Genomic DNA, 26,964 nt, shown 5'->3' on the forward strand with positions numbered 1-26,964 from the left:
TAAAAACAAACCATGGAAAAGTATTGTATGTGTGCTGAATGTAGGTGTTGAGGGAAAGGTCCTGTAGGTTCTAAATAAGATTGCTCTCCCAAGAGAAGTCATTCAGCAATGTATTGGAAGTACTCTTCTTAGATCTTAACTCTAGACTAAACCTAGTTTGGTTAAGTATAAAGAAAATCTGGTTTTGTTTGCAGCTGCAACACCACACGATTGAAAATAAGCATAGCTGTTTGGCCTCTGTTTGATCCTGTTAGTGTGTGGCTAATGTCTCGGCAATGTTTTGGAAGCAGCAGGTAGTCAGGAGAAGGCAGCTTGTGGGTCATCATTCTTCAGCCTGGCAGCTTTTCACACACAGATGTGGACCTTGTGAACTTTGGCAGAGGTCAAAATGAACCTCACATCCAACACTTGTGACATGCTATTTGATGAAGTGAAGACAAGTTGACTTGCCCTATTTTGCCTGTTTCTCCACCCCCCCCCCCCCTACAAACCTGGTGGAGCTGTAACATAAAACTTATTTTCTTTCAATTGCCAAGCGCACACATTGCAGTTGAAATTTAGATACATGATGTCTACAACTACTTGACTTGCATATTTTACACTCTTCTGATTTATTTATGGCAGACAGTCTTTTATCGAACTGATACCTTTGATGATATTCATATTGAAGTGTTCTTTCAAGTGATGCTGCAAAATTATGAGCCTGGAACTTTATTGATTACTGTAGTGAAGATGATTTATTCATTTAGGTTCAAAGAACCAACCTTGATATATTTTAATATTGTCCATCTATCAGAGATTTTTGCTGCCACTGAAGTATCAACACTGTACTTGGCATTGTACCTGGAATGATTCAGGATTCAAGTGCCAGGTTTTGATTTCTAAGTCTTTTAGGTAACCAACTGAGAAATTCAAATCACTTGCCTGTGGTCGTCAAGCACCATCTCTCTGGATTAGTTAATTTTGTTAAAAAAAACTCCAGCACATTTAGTTTCTTATTTGAATGTGTTCAGTCTTCGTCAATCCCTGATATTAAAAGAGCTTCCACAACTTTCCACAGAGCCATGGAAGATTGCAGCACAGAGGTTTGGTCGCCATTTCTCCCTTCAAGCTCGTGGGAAATTTTGACTATAACAACCAGAATGAATTCCACCGCCTTGCTCTCACCCTGTAGCTCTATGAATTCTTTGTGCCAAATATAATTTGCTCAATCCTTTAAACAAAAATTGCAGTGATCTGCATCAAAGCCTCTGTGAAGCAAAGCATCAGTTGCCTTAATGGTTCTTTGCATGGTGGAATATTTCCTGTGACCCTTTCCCCATACTTTATGTTGAAATTGACGTTAACTGTTCCTTAAAAGAGGGAAACATCTCATTGCAAAACATTAAAAGCTTCATTAAATCTCCCTGTAGACGACTCTGCTCCAGCAGAAACAATCTCAGTCTCAGGCCCCTCATAATTCAATTCCTGCTTGCTTACCCACCTTAGCCCCGAATGCCCAGCTCTCGCCTTGTCTTCTCCTCATGAAACCTACTCCTTGTTCTTTCAATCACATTTCCTGAAAGCAATGCAATTAAAACATTAAATGTGATTTAATTACCTTTTCCAATGCTGTGTTGATGGTTGTAAAGACACATTGTATGATTTATCACGGATAAAATTGATTTGACTATTTGTGAAGTTGAATATAAGATTAAAAATCAAAGAGGACATGAATTTCTCCGGTGGTTTCATGAGGTGAGGGTGTTCCAAAGCATTCACAGCCAATGAAGTACTTTTGAAGTGTAGTTACTTCTGTATTATAGGCAAAACAACAACCATTTGTGCAGTGCAAGCTCCTCAAGGCAATGATCAATTAATTTTCATCTTTATGAATGTCGATTGAGGAATCAGTATTGACCAGGTCATTGGGGAGAATTCCCTTCTCTTTAAAATGTTGTGATGAGATGTTTAAATCTATCTGTGAGGGTAGATGATGTCTACGTTTAATGTCTAATTCAAGACGGAACTACTTTATAGGATTAATTGGTCATAGAGTCATGAAGTTACGTCATGGCCACAGACCCTTCGGCCCCTCATCTATGCCAACTAAGGTTCCTGCCTAAACTATTCCTATTAGCTTGCATTTGACCTGTATGCCTAGACACCTTTCCTATCCATGTATGTATCGAAATATTAAATGTCTTAATTGTACTTGCCTCTAATACTTCCATTGGTAACTCGTTCCACATACCCACCACCTGCTGTATGAAAAACTTGCCCCTCAGTTCCCTTTAAATGTTTTACCCTCCTCATCTTAAACTTATGTCCTCTAATTTTAGACTCCATTACCCTGGGAAAAAGACTGGGACTATCCACCTTATCTCTGCCCCTCATGATTTTATATTGTTACATTATGTTCTGTGAAATTCATTTCAAGCAAGTTAACATCAGTAAGAGAAATATTTCAGAAGTAGTATTTTCAAAACAGTTGTTACAGTTAATGTTAGGTTTGTACGTCAGCGGAATATGGGCTTTGGTTTCATATACATAGGCAGATGTTTTTACATAAGGGAGAGTATGATTATTCTAGGTTATCTGGATCTCACTACAGTTCTTTATAACAGTCCCTTCTAATTTCCAGGAGTGACTCACAATATTCCACTGCTCCGGGAGGTTATCATCCATCCACGCTTTGTGAAAGGAGACATCACCACAAATTTCCTTCCAGAGGTCTATCCTGATGGTTTCAAAGGTTTGTGTCCACAGACTCGATGTACTTAAGACAGTTTTTTCTTGGGTTAATAGAATTCATGTGACTTGTTGAAGTGTAATATATTGAATCGGTTGCTTTACAGGTTATTTGAAATAATTTTGGTTCAGAAAACAGATCTTGGACTACTACAATATGAAACAAAACATAATACAGGGTAGTTGATCAGACCAGAAATCCCCAATTCTTTCTATGTCCAAAGAGTTATTTATCTAGAGATTGCTATTCAGTGATGTTTGTTGAGAAATAATAATGAAAACTCCTGCTTCTATATTGGAGGAAATATAACTCTTAGCTCTTGTTATTTTTATGGAGTTATGGAATCTGCATATGAAACATCGAGAACCACTTTTGCCTTAAGTTGCATGTTTTGAGTCTGTTTCGTTTCATTGCCGTGGCCTTCATATTTCTGCAAGCAATCACTAGGTCATGACAGATTCGGTCTTGGAAACTGTTCATAAATCAAACTGTTTGTGTTGGAAATGAACAATAACAAAGTGTGGGAGAGGGTCATAGAAACATCTACGAAGGGAGAGCGAGCAGGCAATAGGACGAGCGTCTGCCAGCCGGCCTCACTGACTCAGTGGGTGAGTGGATTCGTCTGCTCAGCGATCCCAGCTCTCCTTAACCAGCCCTCAATTGTTGCGTTTCAGGGTGGGGCAGGTAAGGGTGGGAGGGGAAAGCTCATGGAAATATCCCGTTTTTTTCCGGCAGAAGATGCCTGAAGCCCTGCAGTAGCTGTAAAATCCGTTTTGTCAGTCTCAAACGCTAGTTCGTGTGTATGGGGTGTCCCATCAGTCGGGTGCTCGAAACCCAGGGAGGACCTGTAACTTTAATTTAATGCTGTATGGTTACAAATGAGGGAGGTTTTAAAAAAAAAACACAACTTGTATCATCTAAAATGGTTGAAACAAATGGTATGAGCACAGTGAAGGATATGGAAGGGTTTAAAAGATAAGGTGGTTTAGGTGAAATGAAGCAGGTTGGTGAAGTTTTGCATGGACCAAAGGCAGGGATGGATGGGAGTGACTAACTTGTTTCTGGGCAGTCCACTGTTATTCTATTAAAAACCACTCTTCCAACAGGGCATAAACTGCAAGAGTCTGAACTCAAGGAACTGTTAGCCACAGCTGCATCGATTTACGTGGCTTCTCTGCTCAAGGCTCAGCGATTTCTCAGAAGGTCCACAAGGTGAGGAATCTTTGACACGTGGTGGCTCTTCACTCATGCCTGTTTCTGCCTTCTGTCACAAAGTTCAGAATTTTAATGGGAAAAATGTTATTACTGTTTCTGTAAGATATTGTAAGAGTTGTTCAGTGAACGTACGGATTTCATCTTCAGAACCACAACTTGCTTGAATCAGTTGAAACAAGCCTCCATGATGAAAACTATTTTCTCACTTGTTAGCTTTCATGCCTAAATGTAGAGAAGGATATGCTTTGGTGGACAAGATTAGAGAAGGCACAAATGCCAAACACAAACATTGGTGTAACTCACTAGATGGTCTGTTTTTGTGTTGTAAGATTTAGTATTGAATTAAAATTGGTGGATGTGGAAATATTATCTTGCCTGCCACAAGTGTAATATTGCGATGATCTGCAGGTCTACGTGGTTGTGTTGTTTAGCTGTGTGCTGCATGTTAATGGTTAGCTGCTTTGCGCTCATGCAGTAAACACAGTAATGAGGTAATGAGGTGATTCAGTTGACATGATGTTCAATGTATCCATGAATACCTGTAATATAGGTTTTCAAATGTCCTATTAGTCAAGCCAGAACCAATGGAATAAGATGTGAAAAGATTTCATAATTTTACAGTGATTTGTTCAAGGCGATAATGTGGGCACTGCAGTGTTTCAATGGCCAAGTTAATAGCAGTTTGCAATCATGATTACTTCAAGTGTGCATTAGGACAGGCTACTGAACCCAAATGGTCTACTTCAGCTCCACATGAGCTTCCACTCACCCTTCTCCACCACTCCCATCCCCATGTCTCTCTCTCTCGTCCGTATTCATAGAAACATAGAAACTAGGTGCAGGAGGAGGCCATTCGGCCCTTCGAGCCATCACCGCCATTCATTGTGATCATGGCTGATCCTCCCCTATCAATAACCCGTGCCTGCCTTCTCCCCATATCCCTTGACTCCACTAACCCCTATTGCTCTATCTAACTCTCTCTTAAATCCATCCAGTGACTTAGCCTCCACTGCCCTCTGTGGCAGGGAATTCCATAAATTCACAACTCTCTGGGTGAAAAAGTTTTTCCTCACCTCAGTCTTAAATGACCTCCCCTTTATTCTAAGACTGTGGCCCCTGGTTCTGGACTCGCCCAACATTGGGAACATTTTTCCTGCATCTAGCTTGACCAGTCCTTTTATAATTTTATATGTTTCTATAAGATCACCCTCAGCCTTCTAAACTCCAGTGAATACAAGCCTAGTCTTTTCAATCTTTCCTCATATGACAGTCCCGCCATCCCAGGGATCAATCTCGTGAACCTACGCTGCACTGCTTCAATGACAAGGATGTTCTTCCTCAAATTAGGAGACCAAAACTGTACACAATACGCCAGATGTGGTCTCACCAGACCCCTATACAACTGCAGAAGAACCTCTTTACTCCTATACTGAAATCCTCTTGTTATGAAGGCCAACATTCCATTAGCTTTCTTCACTGCCTGCTGTACCTGTAAGCCAACTTTCAGTGACCGGTGTACAAGGACGCCCAGGTCTCGCTGCACCTCCCCCTTACCTAACCTAACTCCATTGAGATAATAATCTGCCTCCTTGTTTTTGCCGCCAAAGTGGATAACCTCACATTTATCTATATTATACTGCATCTGCCACGCATCTGCCCACTCACTCAACCTGTCCAGGTCACCCTGCAACCTCCTAACATCCTCTTCACAGCTCACACTGCCACCCAGCTTTGTGTCATCCGCAAACTTGCTAGTGTTGCTTCCAATTCCCTCTTCCAAATCATTAATATATATGGTTAAACAGTTGCGGCCCCAACACCAAGCCTTGCGGCACTCCACTCGCCACTGCCTGCCATTCTGAAAAGGACCCGTTCACTCCTACTCTTTGCTTCCGGTCTGCCAACCAATTTTCTATCCATGCCAACACCCTACCCCCAATACCATGTGCTCTCATTTTAGTCACCAGTCTCCCGTGCGGGACCTTATCAAAGGCTTATTCTTATTTAGCTTCTCCTTTGCCTGCTCTTTCCTGTGATCACTTCCTGTGGTTGTCAGTTCCACATTCTGACCACGCTTTGAGCAAAGCCATTTTGCCCTTAGCTTTATTGGATTTATTAGCAATGATCTCACACTTGCTGCTCCTGGTTTCAGATTGATGAACTTTTGAACCACAGATTACAATTTCTACATCCCCAACATTTGTAATGGTATATGTAGGAAGGAACTGCAGATGCCGTAGATAGACTCAAAATGCTAGAGTAACTCAGCGGGTCAGGCAGCATCTGTGGAGAAAAGGAACAGGTGACATTTTGGGTCGAGACCTTTCTTCAGATTGAGAGTCAGGGGAAAGGGAAACAATAAATATAGGCAGTGATGTAGATAGATAAAGAACAAATGAATGAAAGATATGCAAAAAAGTAACGATGATCAAGGAATGGTCCATTGTTGGCTGTGGGCTAGGTGTTAACGAGTTATACAGGCAATGAAACTATGGCAGCATTGTTTAATGCTTTCTAAGGAAGTGAAGCTGGAGAGAAAAGGAGATTGAGTCTCTTGGATTGATTCCACAGTGCTTGTGATAGATCATGCACCAGAGAATTGGGTTTACAGTTTTGTGGCCTTATCTCACTGCGTGACTCCCACGTTGGTGTCACCTGATGGCAACTTTGAATTGCTGGTTGGGAAGATTAAAAGGAAACGTAACACAAAATATTTCCATTTTGTCTTAAAGGTGGTCAGGGCAGTCAATAAATCGCAACATTGGATTTCATCTTTCAGCCTTCAATGATTAACTATTGATCTTCAGCACATGCACATTATAGACAATAGACAATAGGTGCAGGAGTAGGCCATTCGGCCCTTCGAGCCAGCACCGCCATTCAATGTGATCATGGCTGATCATCCCCAATCAGTACCCCGTTCCTGCCTTCTCCTCATATCCCCTGACTCCGCTATTTTTAAGAGCCCTATCTAGCTCTCTCTTGAAAGCATCCAGAGAACCCGCCTCCACCTTCTGAGGCAGAAAATTCCACAGACTCGCCACTCTCTGTGAGAAAAAGTGTTTCCTCGTCTCCGCTCTAAATGGCTTACTCCTTATTCTTAAACTGTGGCCCCTGGTTCTGGACTCCCCCAACATCGGGAACATGTTTCCTGCCTCTAGCGTGTCCAAGCCCTTAACAATCTTATATGTTTTAATGAGATACCCTCTCATCCTTCTAAACTCCAGAGTGTACAAGCTCAGCTGCTCCATTCTCTCAGCATATGACAGTCCCGCCATCCCGGGAATTAACCTTGTAAACCTACGCTGCACTCCCTCAATAGCAAGAATGTCCTTCCTCAAATTAGTGGACCAAAACTGCACACGATACTCCAGGTGTGGTCTCACTAGGGCTCTGTACAACTGCAGAAGGACCTCTTTGCTCCTATATTCGATTCCTCTTGTTACAAAGGCCAACATGTCATTCGCTTTCTTCACTGCCTGCTGTACCTGCATGCTTACTTTCATAGACTGATTTTAAATCATACTAAGTACATTTTAAATCAGACATCTGTAATCCATGACTGGGGTAAATATTTTTGTACTGTGTGACTCTATTGGAGGAAAATCTTGTCCTTCTTTGGTTGAACTATTGGGGCAATCTAGGGATACCCGAGCAAGGAACCCTGACATGTAATTGGTACACCTGTGCTGTCACATCAATACAGATTTGTGGAGGTCTGTATTGTGTGTGGAGAACCAGAGACTGAAGTTTGATATGCATTTGTGATATATGCCCTTTGTTTCTTATACTAATATTTTAGAACGAGATGGAAATGAAGATTCTCTAATATTTATCCAAATGTATAATTTACAGATTTATGAATTATGGAAGTGGTTATCATATGAAAAACTATGAATATAGAAATGTATGACTAACTCACCAGCATTCACATAAGTGGAGCAGTATGGTTGATAAACAGGATAATGCTTGAAAATATAATGCGTGATTAACCTTCGCCCTTGGATTAAAATGCCCCCTGTTGATTAGCATGATTGCTTAAGCAGCCTGCACTAACTGCATGTGGATTGATACTCCAACATCCCACTCAACATGGGAAGGATTGCGGAAGGAGCAGGCATCATGCAGGAAGTAAGTCACACCTGGCACAGTGTGGGTGAGATCAGGCTCCGAGGTTCTTGAACGCAAGACTTTTGTGTGTGGAAATAAAGCGGGATGTCCTTTAACTGTAACTTCATCAATTCATCATGCGCAAGCTGAGACCCTCACTAAAATTCATGTAACTCAGTCCTTGGGACACCTTCACACTTATTGCACTGCTTCACATCTGAAGACCATTTCTCATTGCTTTCACATTGCCTGATGCTTTCTCATTCCCTTACCAACTTCTAATCCCCACTCCCTTGTATCTAGACCCCACCCCGTTGTGTCTAGTCCTCACCCCCTTGTGTCTAGTCCCTGTTCCCTTTTGTCTAGTCCCCACCCCGTTGTGTCTAAACTCCACCCTCTTGGGTCTAGACTTCACCCCTTGTGTCTAGATCTCACCCCTTGTGTCTAGACCCCACCCCTTGTAACTAGACCCCACCCCCTTGCATTTTGAGCCTCCCTTTGTTTCTTTATTCCTGCCTCCTGGTCTTGACTGGTCCCTTTGGTGTCGACCCCATACTTCTAGAATCCTCCTCGTACGTCATGATCCTTCACTCCCGTATAGACTCCCCCTCCACATGTTGACCCCCGCTGCACATCTCGACATCCATTCCTACTTCACATAGCCGGCACTGCTTTGTGTGCCTTCTATTCAATGATGCACGTTCTGCATTTGAAAATGTAGTTGGACCTATGATTGGAAACAAATGGTTTTAGCAGAAGCCCTGATGTCAGACCAGAATCCAGCAGATGCGAAAGGTCTTAAATAAAAACAGGCAATGCAGAAAACGTTCAGAAGATCTGGCATCGTCTGTAGAGGGAGAGGCATTGTCACTGTTTCTGATTGAAGACCCTTCAGCAAAATTAATCAGAATCAAGGATCATTTTGACGCCAGTTATTCTTCCTTCTCCCCTCTCCCCTCTCCCTTCGGGCAGAAGGTACAAAAACATGAAAGCACATACCACCAGATTCAGGAACAGCATCTCCCTCATTATGATCAGACTACAGAATGGCCCTCCCAGAAGCTAGGATGTAGTACCAGACTTCCAACCTACCTCATTGTGGATCTTGCACTGTTTCTCGGTAAGTATAAGGCTGTAACACTATTTTCTGCACTTTGGTCTTTTTCTCTTTGCCATGGCATGATGCAATAAATGGCATGAGCAATGTCAGCTCAGAGTTGTGTGCTGATTGACGGCCTGATCTTCCAACGTAGCATACTTCACTTGTATGGCATAGTTTGTGACTGGGGTGTGTCTGCAAAAGCAGATGCCGTTTTGGTCCTTCAGCATCAAGCAATGGGCTGCACCATGCCTCGTTTTGATCTTCATTTCAACAAACTGCAAGGATATCAGTCAATTTTGTCTGAAGAAGGATCTCGACCCTAAACCTTTTCCTTTTCCCCAGAGATGCTGTTTAACCCGCTGATTGTCTATCTTCCATTTAAATTAATAATTGCTTTTACTTTGATATTAGTCAGAGTAAAGTCAGGTTTTCTTTCTGGAGGTGAGGTCTTGTGTGAGATTGTTATCACACAGGAACAAGAGCTCTGGATTTTACATGCTCCATGAATATTCATGCGTGGCCTCTTTCAGCATATGTTCCACAAGCCACTTTTTTTGCAATGCTTAAGTTCTTGTAATGTTGAAGTTGTAAACCAGTATACAAGTTGTGAGGACAACACATGTAATGGGCACATACATGTTTCCTGCAGGAAGTGGTCATGTTTGATTGACAATCGCTTCATTGTGAAGCTTAAAGCCACTTGTTTGCCGTTGAGACTGACAGAGACTGTGAGTTTTATTGTCAAATGCTCACTTCACAAAAAGCATTGAAATTCACTTAATATGTTTCAATAAAAGTACCATTTTGATGGTTGAGAGAAACAGAAAACCTGTATGTTGTTTTAACCCAAACTTAGTATGGTATTTATAGAAATAGAGATGGGTTTTCTCGCTCTCTCTCTCTCTCTCTCTCTCTCTCTGGTGTATCAGAAGCAAAGAGGATCACATAATTCTGGAGAGGAGGAAAGGAAATGAAGTGAAGAGTACAGAACTGTGCAAGCATGCAACACTGAGAAATATTATAAAGTTTTCGGGTCTACATTTACAAGAATAACACATTATGTATGCAGCCTTTCCTCAGTACACAATGCCCTTTGCAGTCCATCATTCATACAACCAAGACTTCTTCAAATCTTTTTGCATCATTTAGGACACTGCCGGGCTTATAATTACCACTAATGAATGTTACACTTATTGTGTATGGGACATTGCCGTGACTCAGGAAGATTGCCCGGTGAACAGTTTAAATATGTAGACCAGGAAAAAGCCATATTTGACCTCTGGGCTGTTCTGAGCTTGTTGAGCTGAGTGGGGTAGTTGTATGGGATCTGCAGCTGGCCCCAGCAGCCTATGCCCTAACTCGCACCGTGTTGTTTGCCCATCGGTGAGGTACTCAGTGAACCACACTGGCTGCTGATCTGGCACTTCTTTGAGTTTAAATGTTTAAATGTTTATCCTGGGCTTCAGACTTTAGCATCCTTTAACCCTGACTGTCTCAGTAAATACCTCGTGCCTAATATCTTCTGAGATCTCAGCATTTGTCCAGTTCGAGTCTCCGGCCCATACCTAGATTTAATTGCTGCACCATTGCCTTGATTCCAAGTTCTGGAATCACCTCCATAAACCTCTGACCTTCTTTGATATTTAGTTAGAGTTTTCAAAGTTTTCTAAATAGAAGTGAGATTTTGGGAAAGCTTTCTTCCAGGAGTGTTGGATGAAAGCGTTTTACAGTGCTCCTTGAAATCTCCCTCCTTGACCAGCTTAGGTCACCTATCGTAATATCATCTATCGTAATACCTTCTTTCTCATATTGTAATATAAGCAAGGTTTGCTCTAAGGGAGCGGCCTGTCGAGGGATGTGCCTTGTGAGAAAAGTGCGAGTCTTTGGCTCAAGAGTCTTCGGCGAGGAGGCTGAGGAGAGGAGACGACGCCAAAAGTTGGAGAGGACGAGACGCGGTGAAGATATGACGGGTAAGCTGATTCATTGTGAGGCTTGCAGGATGTGGGAAGTCAGGGACACTGATGGTGCCTCTGGCTGCTACAGCTGTGGAAGGTGTGTCCAGGTTCAGCTCCTGAAGGACCGTGTTGGGGCACTGGGGAAGCAACTGAATGACCTCAGGATCAACCGGGAAAATGAGAGTTTCCTGGACAGGACCTACAGCAAGATCGTTACACTTATGATACCCAAAGCGAGAGAGGGAGGGGGGGGGGGGGGGGGGGGTGACAATGAGGAAGGGAAGGAAGCTTGGAGTACAGGCGACCCCGGGGCATGTACCTCTTGACAACAGGTTCACCCTCTTGGAAGCTGTCGGGACAGAAGACACTGCCATTATGAGCGGGGAGCAGGTCTGCGAGTCAAAAGGTGACGCTGAGGCAAAACCAAAGTGACAGACGTCAGGTAGTCGGGGACTCCATCGTGAGAGGTACAGACAGGGGTTTCTGCGGCAACAGGTGGGAGTTGAAGATGATGTGTTGCATCCTTGGTGCCAGGATCAAGGACGTCACTGACCGATTGCAGATTATCCTCAAGGGTGAAGGTGAGCAGCCGGAAGTGGTCGTGCATGTCGGCACAAATGAAGTCGGGAGGAAGAGGAAAGACATTCTGCAGCGTGACTTCAGAGAACTTGGAGGAAGGCTGAAAAGCAGGACCTCCAGGGTGGTTATCTCTGGTTTGCTTCCAGTTCCTCGTGCTGGTGAGGGCAGGAATAGGGAGATAAGGGATCTGAATGAGTGGCTGAGGAGCTGATGCGGGAAACAGGGATTTAGATTCTTAGACCACTGAGATCTGTTTTGGGGGAAGGGTGAATTGTACAAAAAGGACGGGTTGCGCCTTAACAGGCATGGGACCAGCATTCTGGCAGGCAGATTTGCACTGCTACACGGGTAGGTTTAAACTAAATAGTGGGGGGGAGGAGACAAACTGGAGATATAAGGATGGAGTTAAAGGGAAAGAGAGTATAAAAAAAGTTAAGAAAGAAACAAGAAAGATTGTTAAGGGCTTGGACACGCTAGAGGCAGGAAACATGTTCCCGATGTTTGGGAAGTCCAGAACCAGGGGCCACAGTTTAAGAATAAGGAGTAAGCCATTTAGAACGGAGACGAGGAAACACTTTTTCTCACAGAGAGTGGTGAGTCTGTGGAATTCTCTGCTTCAGAGGTCGGTGGAGGCGGGTTCTCTGGATGCTTTCAGGAGAGAGCTAGATCGGGCTCTTAAAAATAGCCGAGTCAGGGGATATGGGGAGAAGGCAGGAACGGGGTACTGATTGGGGATGATCAGCCATTATCACGTTGAATGGCGGTGCTGGCTCGAAAGGCCGAATGGCCTACTCCTGCACCTATTGTCTATTGTCTATTATCTAAACCAGAATTAACGGGGCAGAACGCTCAGGAAGGAATAGGAGATTATGGTCAAGTGAAATAGGAATCGATGTGAAGGGTGAGGGGAGTAATGGATTAAAAGTATTATATATGAATACACGAATATAAGAAGCATTTGGTCGGTGGGGGCGCTGTGAGACGGCTGCCCTGCCAGCAGCGTGTTAGTCATTTTTACTTTTTGTTGTTTTTTTTTAATATGTTCAAATGTGTGTTTTAATGTCTCTTGGTGTGTCTTGTGTAGGGGGTGGTGTGGGGGGGTAAGGGGGAAACTGCATTTGGTTGCCTCCTCCACGGAGAGGCAACTTTTTCCATGTCGCCTCCCTCGCAGCTTAACAGCAAGGATTAGTGCGGCCTTTCCTGGAGTCGGGCCCGGAGCTTCAGCAGCGGGCGCAGCGTGAACTCTTTCCGATCGCTGGCCAGTCTGAATGAGCTTCTGTTCAATCTGGAGCCTGGGATCCCTCGTTGGGGACCCCCGAAGGAGAAGAGCTCCGACCCGCCGGCCCGCAGCCTTCAACATCTTGAAGCCGCGGTCTGCGGAGCTTCTAGCGCGGGTATGGCGGGGACTTATTTACTTACCATCCGGAGCGGGATCCCTCGCTGGGAATCTCTGGAGAAGAGCTCCGACCTACGTCATCCTGAAGCCGCGGTCTCCGGTACGGAAGCACCGATTCGGTGGTGATTGCGGAGGTTATGGCCCCGACCACGGGGCAAAATAGAGGAGGACTGACTGTACTTTGTGCCTTCCACCACAGTGAAGAATGCTGTGGTGGATGTTTGTGTTAAATTTTTATTGTGTATTGTGTGTTCTTTTTTATGGCAATTTCATTTCACTGCACTTTATTGTGTATGTGATGAATAAATCTGATTGATAGATTGATTGATTGATTGAAATAAAGTGGATGAGCTTGAGGCTCAGTTAGAAATTGGCAAGTACAATGTTGTGGGAATTACAGAGACATGGCTGCAAGAAGACCAGGGCTGGGAACTGAATATTCAAGGGTACACGTCCTATCGAAAAGATAGACAGGTGGGCAGAGGGGGTGGGGTAGCTCTGTTGGTGAGGAATTAAATTCAGTCCCTTGCGAGGAGTGACATAGAATCAGGAGATGTAGAGTCAGTATGGATAGAATTGAGGAATGGTCAGGATAAAAAGACCCTAATGGGAGTTATCTACAGGACCCCAAACAGTAGCCTGGATATAGGGTGCAAGTTGAATCAAGAGTTAAAATTGGCATGTCACAAAGGTTATGCTACTATGGGAGATTTCAACGTACAGGTAGACTTGAAAATCAGGTTGGTGCTGGACCCCAAGAAAGGGAGCTTGTGGAGTGCCTCCGTGATGGATTCTTAGAGCAGCTTGTACTGGAGCCTACCAGGGAAAAGGCAATTCTGGATTTAGTGTTGTGTAATGAACCGGATTTGATAAGGGAACTCGAGGTAAAGGAGCCATTAGGAGGTAGTGACCATAATATGATAAGTTTTAAGCTACAATTTGAGAGGGAGAAGGGAAAATCAGAAGTGTCAGTATTACAGTTGAACAAAGGGGACTATGGGGCCATGAGGGAGGAGCTGGCTAAAGTTGACTGGAAAGATACCCGAGCTGGGATGACAGTGGAACAACAATGGCAGGTATTTCTGGGAATAATACAGAAGGTGCAGGATCAATTCATTCCAAAGAGGAAGAAAGATTCCAAGGAGAGAAATGGGTGACCGTGGCTGACAAGGGAAGTCAAGGACAGTATTAAAATAAAAGAGAAGTATAACATAGCAAAGAGGATCGAGCTTTAGTGGGATGTGGGCCGAACGCAGGCAAACGGGACTAGCTCAGATGGGGCTTCTTGGTCTGCATGAAAGAGTTGGTTGAAGAACCGGCTTCTGCGCTGTGTGACTCTATGACTATCTATGATTCGATTACATTTGGGAAATTTTCAACTTGTACTATTCTTGCCAATGTTTGTTGCTACATGAAGCTTCATAATTAGCCTATGCCTGCATGAGCCTTGAGTAAATGTCAACAGGCATTCCAACCAGGGGCAGTTTTGCAGCAGGGTCCTCTGCACATGCAGTTCTCCTAAGGCTTTGAGGAAGAGGCCAATAATATACAGAAAACCTGACCGATTTTCACCTTCGCTGCCCTACAACAATAACCTGGGCCAAGCAGCATAAGGCATTTCACAGAGGAAATCATCAGACAAAGTTTATCCAATGACAGACAATAGACAATGGACAATAGGTGCAGGAGTAGGCCAATCGGCCCTTCGAGCCAGCACTGCCATTCAATGTGATCATGGCTGATCATCCACATTCAGTACCCCGTTCCTGCCTTCTCACCATATCCCGACTCTGCTATCTTTATGAGCTCTATCTAACTCTCTCTTGAAAGCATCCAGAGAATTGGCCTCCACTGCCTTCTGAGGCAAAGAATTCCACAGATTCACAACTCTCTGGGTGAAAACGTTTTTCCTCATCTCCGTTCTAAATGGTCTACCCCTTATTCTTAAACTGTGGCCCCTGGTTCTGGACTCCCCCAACATCGGGAACATGTTTCCTGCCTCCAGCGTGTCCAATCCCTTAATAATCTTATTTATTTTATAAGATCCCCTCACATCCTTCTAAATTTCGGAGTATACAAGCCCAGCTGCTCCATTCTATCAATATATGACAGTCCCGCCATCCCGAGAATTAACCTCGTGAGCCTATGCAGCACTCCCTCAATAGCAAGAATGTCCTTCGTCAAATCTGGAGACCAAAACTGCACACAATACTCCAGGTGTGGTCTCCCCGGGGCCCTGTACAACTGCAGAAGGACCTATTTGCTCCTATACTGAACTCCTCTTGTTATGAAGGCCAACATGCCATTAGCTTACTTCGCTGCTGCTGTACCTGCATGCTTACTTTTAGTGACTGATGAACAAGTACCCCCAGATCTCTTTGTACTTCCCCTTTTCCCAACTTGACACCATTCAGATAATAATCTGCCTACCTGTTTTTGCCACCAAAGTGCATAACCTCGCATTTATCCACATTAAACTGCATCTGCCGTGCATCTGCCCACTCACCAAACCTGTCCAAGTCACCCTGCATTCTCATAGCATCCTCCTCACAGTTCACACTGCCACCCAGCTTTGTGTCATCTGAAAATTTGCTAATGTTACTTTGAGTCCCTTCGTCTAAATCATTGATGTATATTGTAAATAGCTACGGTCCCAGCACCGAGCCTTGCGGTACCCCACTAGGCACTGCCTGCCATTCTGAAAGGGACCCGTTAATCCCTACTCTTTGTTTCCTGTCTGCCAACCAATTTTCTGTCCATGTCAGTACCCTACCCCTAATACCATGTGCTCTAATTTTGCCCACTAATCTCCTATGTGGGACCTTATCAAATGCTTTCTGAAAGTCCAGACACACTACATCCACTGGCTCTCCCTTGTCCATTTTCCTAGTTACATCCTCAAAAAATTCCAGAAGATTAGTCAAGCATGATTTCCCCTTAGTAAATCCATGCTGACTCGGACCGATCCTGTTACTGCTATCCAAATGTGCCGCTATTTCATCTTTTATAATTGACTCCAGCATCTTCCCCACCACCGATATCAGGCTAATTGGTCTATAATTCCCTGTTTTCTCTCTCCCGCCTTTTTAAAAAGTGGGATAACATTAGCTACCCTCCAATCCACAGGAACTGGTCCTGAATCTATACAACATTGGAAAATAATTACCAATGCGTTCACGATTTCTATAGCCACTTCCTTAAGTGCCCTGATTGCAGACCATCAGGCCCTGGGGCCTTCAGTCCCATCAGTCCACCCAACAGATTGGTCTCCTAATCTGAGGAAAGACATTCTTGCCATGGACGGAGTACAGAGAAGGTTCACCAGACTGATTCCTGGGATGTCAGGACTTTCATATGAAGAAAGACTGGATAGACTCTGCTTGTACTCGCTAGAATTTAGAAGATTGAGGGGGGATCTTATAGAAACTTACAAAATTCTTAAGGGGTTGGACAGGCTAGATGCAGGAAGATTGTTCCCAATGTTGGGGAAGTCCAGAACAAGGGGTCACAGTTTAAGGATAAGGGGGAAATTAGGACCGAGATGAGAAAAACATTTTTCACACAGAGTGGTGAATCTCTGGAATTCTCTGCCACAGAAGGTTGTTGAGGCCAGTTCATTGGCTATATTTAAGAGGGAGTTAGATGTGGCCGTTGTGGCTAAAGGTATCAGGGGGTATGGAGAGTAGGTAGGTACAGGATACTGAGTTGGATGATCAGCCATGATCATATTGAATGGCGGTGCAGGCTCGAAGGGCCAAATGGCCTACTCCTGCACCTATTTTCTATGTTTCTGTTTCTACCTCCTCTGGCAGCTTGTTCCGTATACTCACCATTGAGTGGAATAAGTTGCCCCTCAGATTCCTATTAAATATTGCCCCTCTCAACTGTAACCTATGTCCTCTGGTTATTGATTCCCCTACATTGGGTCTCTGTGCATTCACCCTGTCTATTCCACTCATAATAATCAAGATTCAAAGTGTATTTTGCATTTTTAAGAATCTTGCTTTTCTTCAAATTGAGCGATAATAATATTGAGATTGATAGAAAGCATTTTGGAAACAGTGATATTATCTTGGAGTGTATATGACTTTATAGCTACCAATATTCATGTTTAATCAGGCCATATCTGAACTACCAGTGTCTTGGCTGCTATGTTGTTTGCCCTGGTGAATGGGGAAAAGAAAGCAGAGTAACTCACCAGGTGTGGCTGCGTTGGAAGGATCTCAAGAGTTTACTAATGCTGTGTCTTTGCTTTTAAAACCAATTGCTTGCAGCATTTCCTATGCATTACTTGTTCTGGCTGAAGTGTGTATTTTTCTTAGGTTCTTTCAGGGTTCTACCCTTTTTCAGTTACGTTATTACTTCCAGCGTTATGGACAGGACTTGGAATTATTCACTATTTGCCTTGTTTTCTGGAGGTGGAACTGCTGTCACACAGTTTTCATTGTTTTGCACACTCAGCACTCACAGACATCAGTAGTCATGGTGAGTTATTAGTTTTGCAGGCACCTAGCACCATGTTTCTACCTTCTGAGGAGAAAGGAAGAGATGTTGAAGGACAGAAACATGTGGCTCTATAACAGTCATCCAGAGGTCTGCTGTCTGTATCCTAACTGCATGCAGCAGGTAACGATGTTACCCACTGCTCCAGTCACACTAGTTTGGTTCTAACCTTCTATGCTGTGTGCATGGAATTTGCACGTTTCCCCTGCCTGTGATTTCCTTGGGTGTGCCAGCTACCTTCCACATTCACAAGCAAGCTGGTTGGTAGGTTAATTGGCTACCTCCTATTGCAGTTAGTGTATGTGGGTAACAGGTGAATTAGGGCAAAGTTGATGGGCCTGCGAGGTAGATTAGGTGATCGAGAAATAAGTGCGGAATGTGATTAACAGGTCTGCCCTGAAAGCCTTCTGATGTCACAGGGCATTATGAATTGATAGGCAAGTACCATTCACCCATCAACGAGTTTCCTGGGCAGGACCTACAGCGAGATCGTTACACCGAAGGTACCGGAAGAGAGAAGGTAGGTGACAATGAGGCAGGGAAGGAAGCTTGGAGTACAGGACACTCCGGGAGATGTACCTCTTGAAACAGGTTCACCCTCTTGGAAGCTGTTGGGACAGAAGGCACTGCCATTCTGAGCGTGGGACAGGTCTGCGAGTCAAAACGTGGCGCTGAAGCAAAGCCGAAGAGACAGACGTCAGGCAGAGCCATGGTAGTCGGGGACTCCATCTTGAGAGGTACAGACAGGGGTTTCTGCGGCAGCAGGCGGGATTCAAGGATGGTGTATTGCCTCCTTGGTGCCAGGATCAAGGACGTCTCGGACTGACTGCAGAGCATCCTCAAGGGTGAAGGTGAGCAGCCGGAAGTGGTAGTGCATGTCGGCACAAATGACATCGGGAATAAGAGGAAAGAGATTCTGCGGCGTGACTTTAGAGAGCTCAGAAGAAGGTTGAAAAGCAGGACCTCCAGGGTGGTTATCTCTGGTTTGCTTCCAGTTCCTCGTGCTGGTGAGGGCAGGAACAGGGATATAGGGGATCTGAATGTGTGGCTGAGGAGCTGGTGCAGGGGGCAGGGATTTAGATTCTTAGACCACTGGGATGTGTTTTGGCCTAAGGGTGAATTGTACAAAAAGGGACGGGTTGCACATTAACAGGCGGGGGACCAACATTCTGGCAGGCAAGTTTTCCACTGCTACACGGGTAGGTTTAAAGTAAATAGTGGGTGGGAGGAGACATATTGGAAAAACAAGGATGGAGTTAAAGGGAAAGAGAGTACAGGAATAGTTAAGAAAGTCACCAGAATTAACGGGACAGAAAGCTCTCAAAGGGATAGGAGAGTATGGCCGTGAAATAGGAATCGATGTGAAAGGTGAGGTGAATAATGGATTAAAAGTATTATATATGAACGTACGAAGTATAAGAAGTAAAGTGGAAGAGCTTGAGGCTTAGTTGGAGATTGGTAGATATGACATTGTGGAGATTACAGAGACATGGCTGCAGGAGGATTGGGACTGGGAAATGAATATTCAGAGTTATACGTCCTATAGAAAGGACAGGCAGGTGGGCAGAAGAGGTGGGGGAGCTCTGTTCGTGAGGGATGAAATTCAGTCCTTCACCATAGGGACTGACGATGTAGAGTCGCTGTGGATAGAATTGAGGAATTGTAAAGGTAAGAAGACACTGATGGGAGTTATCCACAGGCCCCCAAACAGTATCCTGGATATAGGGTTCAAAAGGGAACTGCAGATGCTGGAATATCGAAGGTACTCAAAATTGCTGGGGAAACTCAGCGGGTGCAGCAGCATCTATGGAGCGAAGGAAATAGATGACGTTTCGGGCCGAAACCCTTCTTCAGACTGATGGGGGGTGGGGGGGGGGGAGAAAGAAGGAAAAGGGGAGGAGGAGGAGGAGCCCGAGGGCGGGCGGATGGGAGGGTGGGAGGAGACAGCTAGAGGGTTAAGGAAGGGGAGGAGACAGCAAGGGCTAGCAAAATTAGCTGTCTCCTCCCCTTCCTTAACCCTCTAGCTGTCTCCTCCCACCCTCCCATCCGCCCGCCCTCGGGCTCCTCCTCCTCCTCCCCTTTTCCTTCTTTCTCCCCCCCCCCCACCCCCCATCAGTCTGAAGAAGGGTTTCGGCCCGAAACGTCGCCTATTTCCTTCGCTCCATAGATGCTGCTGCACCCGCTGAGTTTCCCCAGCAATTTTGTGTATCCTGGATATAGGGTGCAAGTTGCAGCCAATTGGTGTGTAACAAAGGTAATGCCACTGTGGTTATGGGAGATTTCAGCATGCAGGTAGACTGGGAAAATCAGGTTGGTTCTGGACCCCAAGAAAGGGAGTTTGTAGAATGCCTCCGAGATGGATTCTTAGAGCAGCTTGTACTGGAGCCGACCAGAGAGAAGGCAATTCTGGATTTAGCGTTGTCTAAGGAACCAGTTTTAATAAGAGACTCAAGGTAAAGGAACTGCTGGGAGGTGGTGACCATAATATGACAAGTTTTAACCTGCAATTTCAGTGGGAGAAGGTTAAATCAGAAGTGTCAGTGTTGCAGTTGAACAAAGGGGACTATGAAGGCATGAGAGAGGAGCTGGCCAAGGTCGACTGGAAAGGGATCCTAGCTGGAATGACGGTGGAACAGCAATGGCATAATCCAGAAGAAGCAGGATCATTTCATTCCAAAGAGGAAGAAAGATTCTAAGGGGAGTAAGAGACAACCGTGGCTGACAAGGGAAGTTAGGGATGGAATAAAACTAAAAGAAAATGTGTATAACATAGCAAAGAGTAATGGGAAACCAGAGGATTGGGAAACTTTCAAAGGACAACAGAAGGTAACAAAAAGAGCAATATGGGGTGAAAAGATGAAGTATGAGGGTAAGCTGGCCAAGAATATAAAGAAGGATAGTAAAAGCTCCTTTAGGTTTGTTAAGAGAAGGCAGAAACAGGTGAAATGATTATGGGGAACAAGGAAATGGCAGAAGAGTTGAACAGGTACTTCGGATCTGTCTTCACGAAGGAAGACACAAACATTCTCCCAGATGTACTAGAGGACAGAGGATCTAGGGATACAGAGGAAGTGAAAGAAATTTGCATTAGGCGGGAAACAGTATCGGGTAGACTGATGGGACTGAAGGCTGATAAATCCCCAGGGTCTGATGGTCTGCATCCCAGTGTACTCAAGGAGGTGGTTCTAGAAATCGTGAACGCATTGGTGATCATTTTCCAATGTTCTATAGATTCAGGATCAGTTCCTGTGAATTGGAGGGTAGCTAATGTTACCCCACATTTCAAAAGAGGAGCGAGAGAGAAAACAGGGAATTATAGACCATTTAGCCTGACATCAGTGGTGGGGAAGATGCTGGAGTTAATTATTAAATGTAATTACGGCACATTTAATTAATGTTCTTAGGTTAATTTCTTAGGTTCTTTCAGGGTTCTACCCTTTTTCAGTTACGTTATTAACACGTAATAATTAACACCAGCAAGTTTGCAGATTACACAAAGCTGGGTGGCAGTGTGAACTGCGAAGAGGATGCTCAGAGGTTGCAGAGTGACTTGGACAGGTTGAGTGAGTGGGCAGATGCATGGCAGATGCAGTAGAATGTAGATAAATGTGAGGTTATCCACTTTGACGGCAAGAACAAGAAGTGCAACGAGACCTGGTTGTCCCTGTAAACCAGCCACTGAAAGTAAACATGCAGGTATAGCAGGCAATAAAGAAAGCTAATGGCATGTTGGCCTTCATAACGAGAGGATTTGAGTTTTGGAGTAAAGAGGTCCTTCTGCAGTTGTACAGGGCCCTGCTGAGACTATATCTGGATTATTGTGTGCAGTTTTGGTCACCTAATTTGAGGAAGGACATCCTCGCTATTGAGGCAGTGCAGTGTGGGTTCATGAGGTAAATCCCCGGGTTGGAGGGACTGTCATATGAGGAAAGATTGGAAAGACGGGGCTTGTATTCACTGGAATTTAGAAGGATTAGAGATATAGAAATGTATAAAATTACTAGACTAAGTGGGACCCGTTGGGTCCCATGTTCACACGGGAGGGCTGGTCCCCCGACGCAATATTCCACCTCTCCATCAATTCCAATATTCCACCTCTCCACCAATTCCAACAGTAGGGGGGCTTTCTGGAGTGCTGGTATGGGTTCTTGGGGTGGCAGCTCAGTCCCTCAAGCCTGATCTGCTGGCAGCTCACTCACGGCTGGTGGGCTGGCAGTTGACTCATGACTATTCCTTGAAATTCCTTTTCAAGCAGGGTGCAAGGCCACCAAATTCAAATCCATGTTCCTACCATTTCAAGCAGGGTGCAAGGCCGCCAAATTCAAGTGCAATTTCTTACCACTTTGAGCAGGATGCAAGGCCACCAAATTCAAGTGCAGTTTCCTACCACTTCAAGCAGGGTGCAAGGCCACCGAATTCAAGTGCAGTTTCCAACCACTTCAAGCAGGGTGCAAGGCCACCGAATTCAAGTGCAGTTTCATACCACTTCAAGCTGGAGCCAAGGCCACCAAATTCAAGTGCAGTTTCATACCACTTTCAGCAGGGTGCAAGGCCACCAAATTCAGTGCAGTTTCATACCACTTCAAGCAGGATGCAATGCTGCCAAATTCAAGTGCAGTTTCATTCCACTTCAAGCAGGGTGCAAGGCCACCAAATTCAAGTGCAGTTTTATTCCATTTCAAGCAGGGTGCAAGGCCACCAAATTCAAGTGCAGTTTTATTCCATTTCAAGCAGGGTGCAAGGCCACCAAATTCAAATGCAGCTTCATACCATTTCATGCAGGGTGAAACCACCCTAAAACCACACAAAACACCAAACTCACACTTCAGTAGACATTCAGTGTGTTCAGTTGATTCACAGCTCAGACAGAGTCGTGACCTCTCCCTCCCCCATCATGCAGAGACTGAGCCACACCCACACTTCCGGGTTTTATAACCCCTCCCCCCCCCCCCCCACCCCCACCGGAAAAGGTGTGGCTTTCATGGAGTGATTGACAGGAGAGAGATTCTCAACATTTAAAACAAAACTAATAACACTTTTATTTTTCATTGATGGGAAGAAGACTCTGCACCTGCTTAGCGGAGGGGGACTGAGTAAGATGGCCAAAAATCATAGCCGTAAGTGATAGCGTTTTATCTAAAATCAATATACAGTGCAAACAGGAAGTGCATTTGCAGTAGTGCCTTTTAACTTCAAGCCAAAGCACCCAAGCCACCAGTTGCAGTAAGTAGTACCTTTCAACTTCATGCCACCATTTGCAGTGTGGTGTCTTTGAACTTCAAGCCAATGCACCCACGCCACCATTTGCAGTAAGTAATGCCTTTTAACTTCAAGCCATTGCACCCAAGCCACCATTTGCAATAAGTAGTGCCTTTCAACTTCAAGCCACACCCAAACCACCATTAGCAGTAAGAGGTGCCTTTCAACTTCAAGTCAAAGCTCCCAAGCCACCGTTTGCAGTAAGTAGTGCCTTTCAACTTCAAGCCAAAGCAACCAAGCCACCATTTGCAGTAATAGTGCCTTTCAACTTCATGCTACCATTAGCAGTAAATAGTGCCTTTCAACTTCAAGCCAATGCACCCAAGCCACCATTTAATAATAATAATATTAATATATTTTATTGTCATTGCACGTAAGTGCAACGAGATTTAGTATGCAGCTCCAACCGATGAAAAAGAAAAGTAAAATAAATAAATAAGCTGTGTCTCGTGACCATCCGAGGGAGACAGTCCAGGGGGGGTGGGGGGCACTCAGCAGGGCCGGTTCAGAGCCGCTATAGCTCTTGGAATAAAGCTGTTTCTGAGTCTGGAGGTACGGGCGTAGAAGGCCTTGTAACGTCTGCCGGAGGGAAGTAGTTCAAACAGTCCGTTACAGGGGTGTGATGAGTCTTTATGGATGCTGACGGCCTTCCTGAGGCACCGTGTGTGGTAGTGAAAGCCACGTCAAGTCAAAGCTCCCAAGCCACCATTTGCAGTAAGTAGTGCCTTTCAACTTCATGCCACCATTTGCAGTGCCTTTTCTACTTCAAGCCAAAGCTCCCAAGCCACCATTTGCAGTAAGTAGTGCCTTTCAACTTCAAGCCAATGCTCCCAAGCCACCACTTGCAGTAAGTAGTGCCTTTCAACTTCAAACCAAAGCTCCCAAGCCACCACTTGCAGTAAGTAGTGCCTTTCAACTTCATGCCACCATTTGCAGTGCCTTTCAACTTAATGCCAAAGCACCCAAGCTACAATTTGCAGTAAGTAGTGCCTTTCAACTTCAAGCCAAAGCACCCAAGCCACCATTTGCAGTAAGTAGTTCCTTTTCTACTACAAGCCAAAGCTCCCAAGCCACCATTTGCAGTAAGTAGTGCCTTGCAACTTCAAGCCAAAGCAACCAAGCCACCATTTGCAGTAAGTAGTGCCTTTCAACTTCAAGCCAAAGCAACCAAGCCGCCATTTGCAGTAATAGTGCCTTTCAACTTCAAGCCAAAGCTCCCAAGCCACCATTTGCAGTAAGTAGTGCTTTCAACTTCAAGCCAAAGCACCCAAGCCACCATTTGCAGTAAATAGTGCCTTTCAACCTCATGCCACCATTTGCAGTAAGTAATGCCTTTCAACTTCAAGCCATTGCACCCAAGCCACCATTTGCAGTAAGTACTGCCTTCAACTGCAAGCCAAAGCAACCAAACCACCATTTTCAGTAAGTAGTGCCTTTCAACTTCATGCCATCATTTGCAGTAAGTGGTGTCTTTCAACTTCAAGCCACACCCAAGCCGCCATTTGCAGTAAGTAGTGCCTTTCAACTTCAAACCAAAGCTCCCAAGCCACCATTTGCAGTAAGTAGTGCCTTTCAACTTCAAGCCACAATTTGCAGTAAGTAGTGCCTTTCAACTTCAAGCCAATGCACCCACGCCCCCATTTGCAGTAAGTAATGCCTTTTAACTTCAAGCCATTGCACCCAAGCCACCATTTGCAGTAAGTAGTGCCTTTCAACTTCAAGCCACACCCAAGCCATCATTTGCAGGAAGTAGTGCCTTTCAACTTCGTCAAAGCTCCCAAGCCACCATTTTCAGTAAGTAGTGCCTTTCAACTTCAAGCCAAAGCAACCAAGCCACCATTTGTAGTAATAGTGCCTTTCAACTTCAAGCCAAAGCTCCCAAGCCCCCACTTGCAGTAAGTAGTGCCTTTCAACTACATGCCACCATTTGCAGTAAGTAATGCCTTTTAACTTCAAGCCAAAGCACCCAAACAACATTTGCAGGCAGTGCTTTTTTACTTCAAACAAACCATATTTTAATTTTCAAACCACATTAAGGGGACTCAGTTTATGTAGATATTTGTTCAGTGTTATTCAGAGCTTAGAGAGACGTGACCCTTGGCTTCATCCATATTGAAGAGACTGAGGGAGGCACTCCACTTCCTGGTTTTATAGTCCCTCCCCCTCCCTCCAGCAGGGGCAGCAGAGAGAATGGTGATTTAAAAAAAAAACATTAATATCTCTCTGATTTGTCATCGTTGGGAAAAATCCTCTGCTCCTTTAAGGCGGAGGGGGGCTCTGAGCGAGGTGGCCAAAAATGACTGCCGTCGGTGGCGGCGTTCTGTCGGAAATCCTAGCACAGTGGGCCAAAAGCGGTCAAGAACAGACTTTTAGTAATATATATATATAAGATAGAAGGACTAGACAAGCTAGATGCAGGAAAAATGTTCCCAACGATGGGGTAGTCCAGAACCAGGGGCCACAGTCTAAGAATAAAGGAGAGGCCATTTAAAACTGAGATGAGTAAAACATTTTCACCCAGAGAGTTGTGAATTTGTGGAATTCTCTGCCACAGAAGGCAGTAGAAGCCAATATCAAGGGATATGGGGAGAAGGCAGGCACGATTGTGGATGTTCAGCCATGATCACAATGAATGGAGGTGCAGGCTCGAAGTGCCAAATGGCCTCCTCCTGCACCTATTTTCTATGTTACTCCAGATCGTATTGATCTCTGGCCCCCAATGAACCAAAGCCTCAATTTTGTAATGCTCATAATTTTGTTTTCGAGTCCCTCCAAGATTAACAACTCTGTACTCCCCCACTCCCTGCAGTCCTCACACTCTGTCCTATCCCCATGGTCTCTCCTCCAGTCTCCATAATTTCTTCTCCAGTCTCCGTGCCTACGTCTGTTGCCTTGCACTGACCTGGCCTAAGTGTTCTCCTCTAGTCCCTGTGGCCTCCTTTAAACCCCATGTTCTCTCCTCTAGCTTCTGCACCCTGCGCCTGTTCCTCGCATTGCCCCAGTATTCGGGATCTCCTCCAGTCCTGACGCTCTCCTGGCTGCATGAATGCCCTTGATTCAGCAACAGGGTATCAGTGGGCTGAGATCTGCCGTCACAAAAGATCGTCAAGCTGTTGGTGCCTCCTCCTTTTGCTTGTTTTTTAGTTGTCCACCAGCCTTCATGACTGGATGTGCCAAGGCTCCAAGGTGTTGATCTAATTGCTTGGCTGTGAGACAGTTTGCTTTAAAGTGCTTGTTGCACTACTTTGCATATTTGGCTACCTACATTGTAGCTTTGCTAGGTTGGGACATGATTTTAAGATATGCCTGATGCCTATGACCAGCTCCCTATATTTCTCGCTGGACCTGAGTTTGCACCCTAAATTAAGGGATATCCTGGTGAACACTTCCAGCAATGTCCAACGACCGGTTACATGTTCTGGTGGTGCAGTATTTCTCGTGACATCAGTTTTGCAGACTTTTCCTCATACCTCTGCATTTCCACCTATCTCCACATCTTGATTACTGTTTTATCGCCAGCCGTGGCTCTATGCATAACATTCATGCCTCAGAGACTGTCAGTTGTGGATAGAAGTTCCACTCCCTGAGTGTCAGCTTAAGCAATCTAGACTGATACTCCAGCCCAATGCTGAAGGAATGTCATATCGTCAGATGCGCTGTCCGTTGCATGAAGTATTAAACAGAGGCCGAGTCTTCTCTCTCAGGTCGACCCAAAAGGCTCAAAGACGTTATTCTGACGAAGAGGAGTGGAGATCGTCTTTGATTCTTGGACAATATTCATCAATGAATGTCACTAAAGCAGATTACCGTGCCATTATTATGTTGACATGTCTGGGAGTTTGCTGTGCGTACAGTGCTGCAGTGACTTTACCTTTGAAGTGCTTCACAAGCAGTAAGAAGCTTTGTCTTGCTGTGAAAAAGATATGAAATATATTGTAAAATTGACTTTCTCCGAGTTCAGCTAACTTTCAAATGTTGTGCTTTATGCCTGATGGAAATATGAATGCCACCTTGTTGTTCATCCTGTTGTTGCTGCTGCTCTGTAGCAATGTTGAAATGACACATGCCTTTCAGAAAAGATCTTTGAAGATTAAAATAACAGATTATGCCGTTG

At 44.7% G+C, this 26,964-nt stretch overlaps 1 protein-coding gene across 1 annotated transcript in view; it reads left to right on the top strand.

Annotated features, from left to right (window-relative positions):
* pcca (propionyl-CoA carboxylase subunit alpha) overlaps positions 1–26,964 on the top strand; it is a 437,485-nt gene that overhangs the window by 244,035 nt on the left and 166,486 nt on the right. The window contains exons 17-18 of the mRNA XM_033023091.1: positions 2,624–2,734; positions 3,838–3,943. Of these exons, the coding sequence (XP_032878982.1) occupies positions 2,624–2,734; positions 3,838–3,943 (217 nt within the window). The remainder of the gene's footprint in view (positions 1–2,623; positions 2,735–3,837; positions 3,944–26,964) is intronic.

The sequence above is a fragment of the Amblyraja radiata genome, chromosome 6 (assembly GCF_010909765.2).
Source record: "Amblyraja radiata isolate CabotCenter1 chromosome 6, sAmbRad1.1.pri, whole genome shotgun sequence".
In the NCBI taxonomy this organism is placed as follows: Eukaryota; Metazoa; Chordata; class Chondrichthyes; order Rajiformes; family Rajidae; genus Amblyraja; species Amblyraja radiata.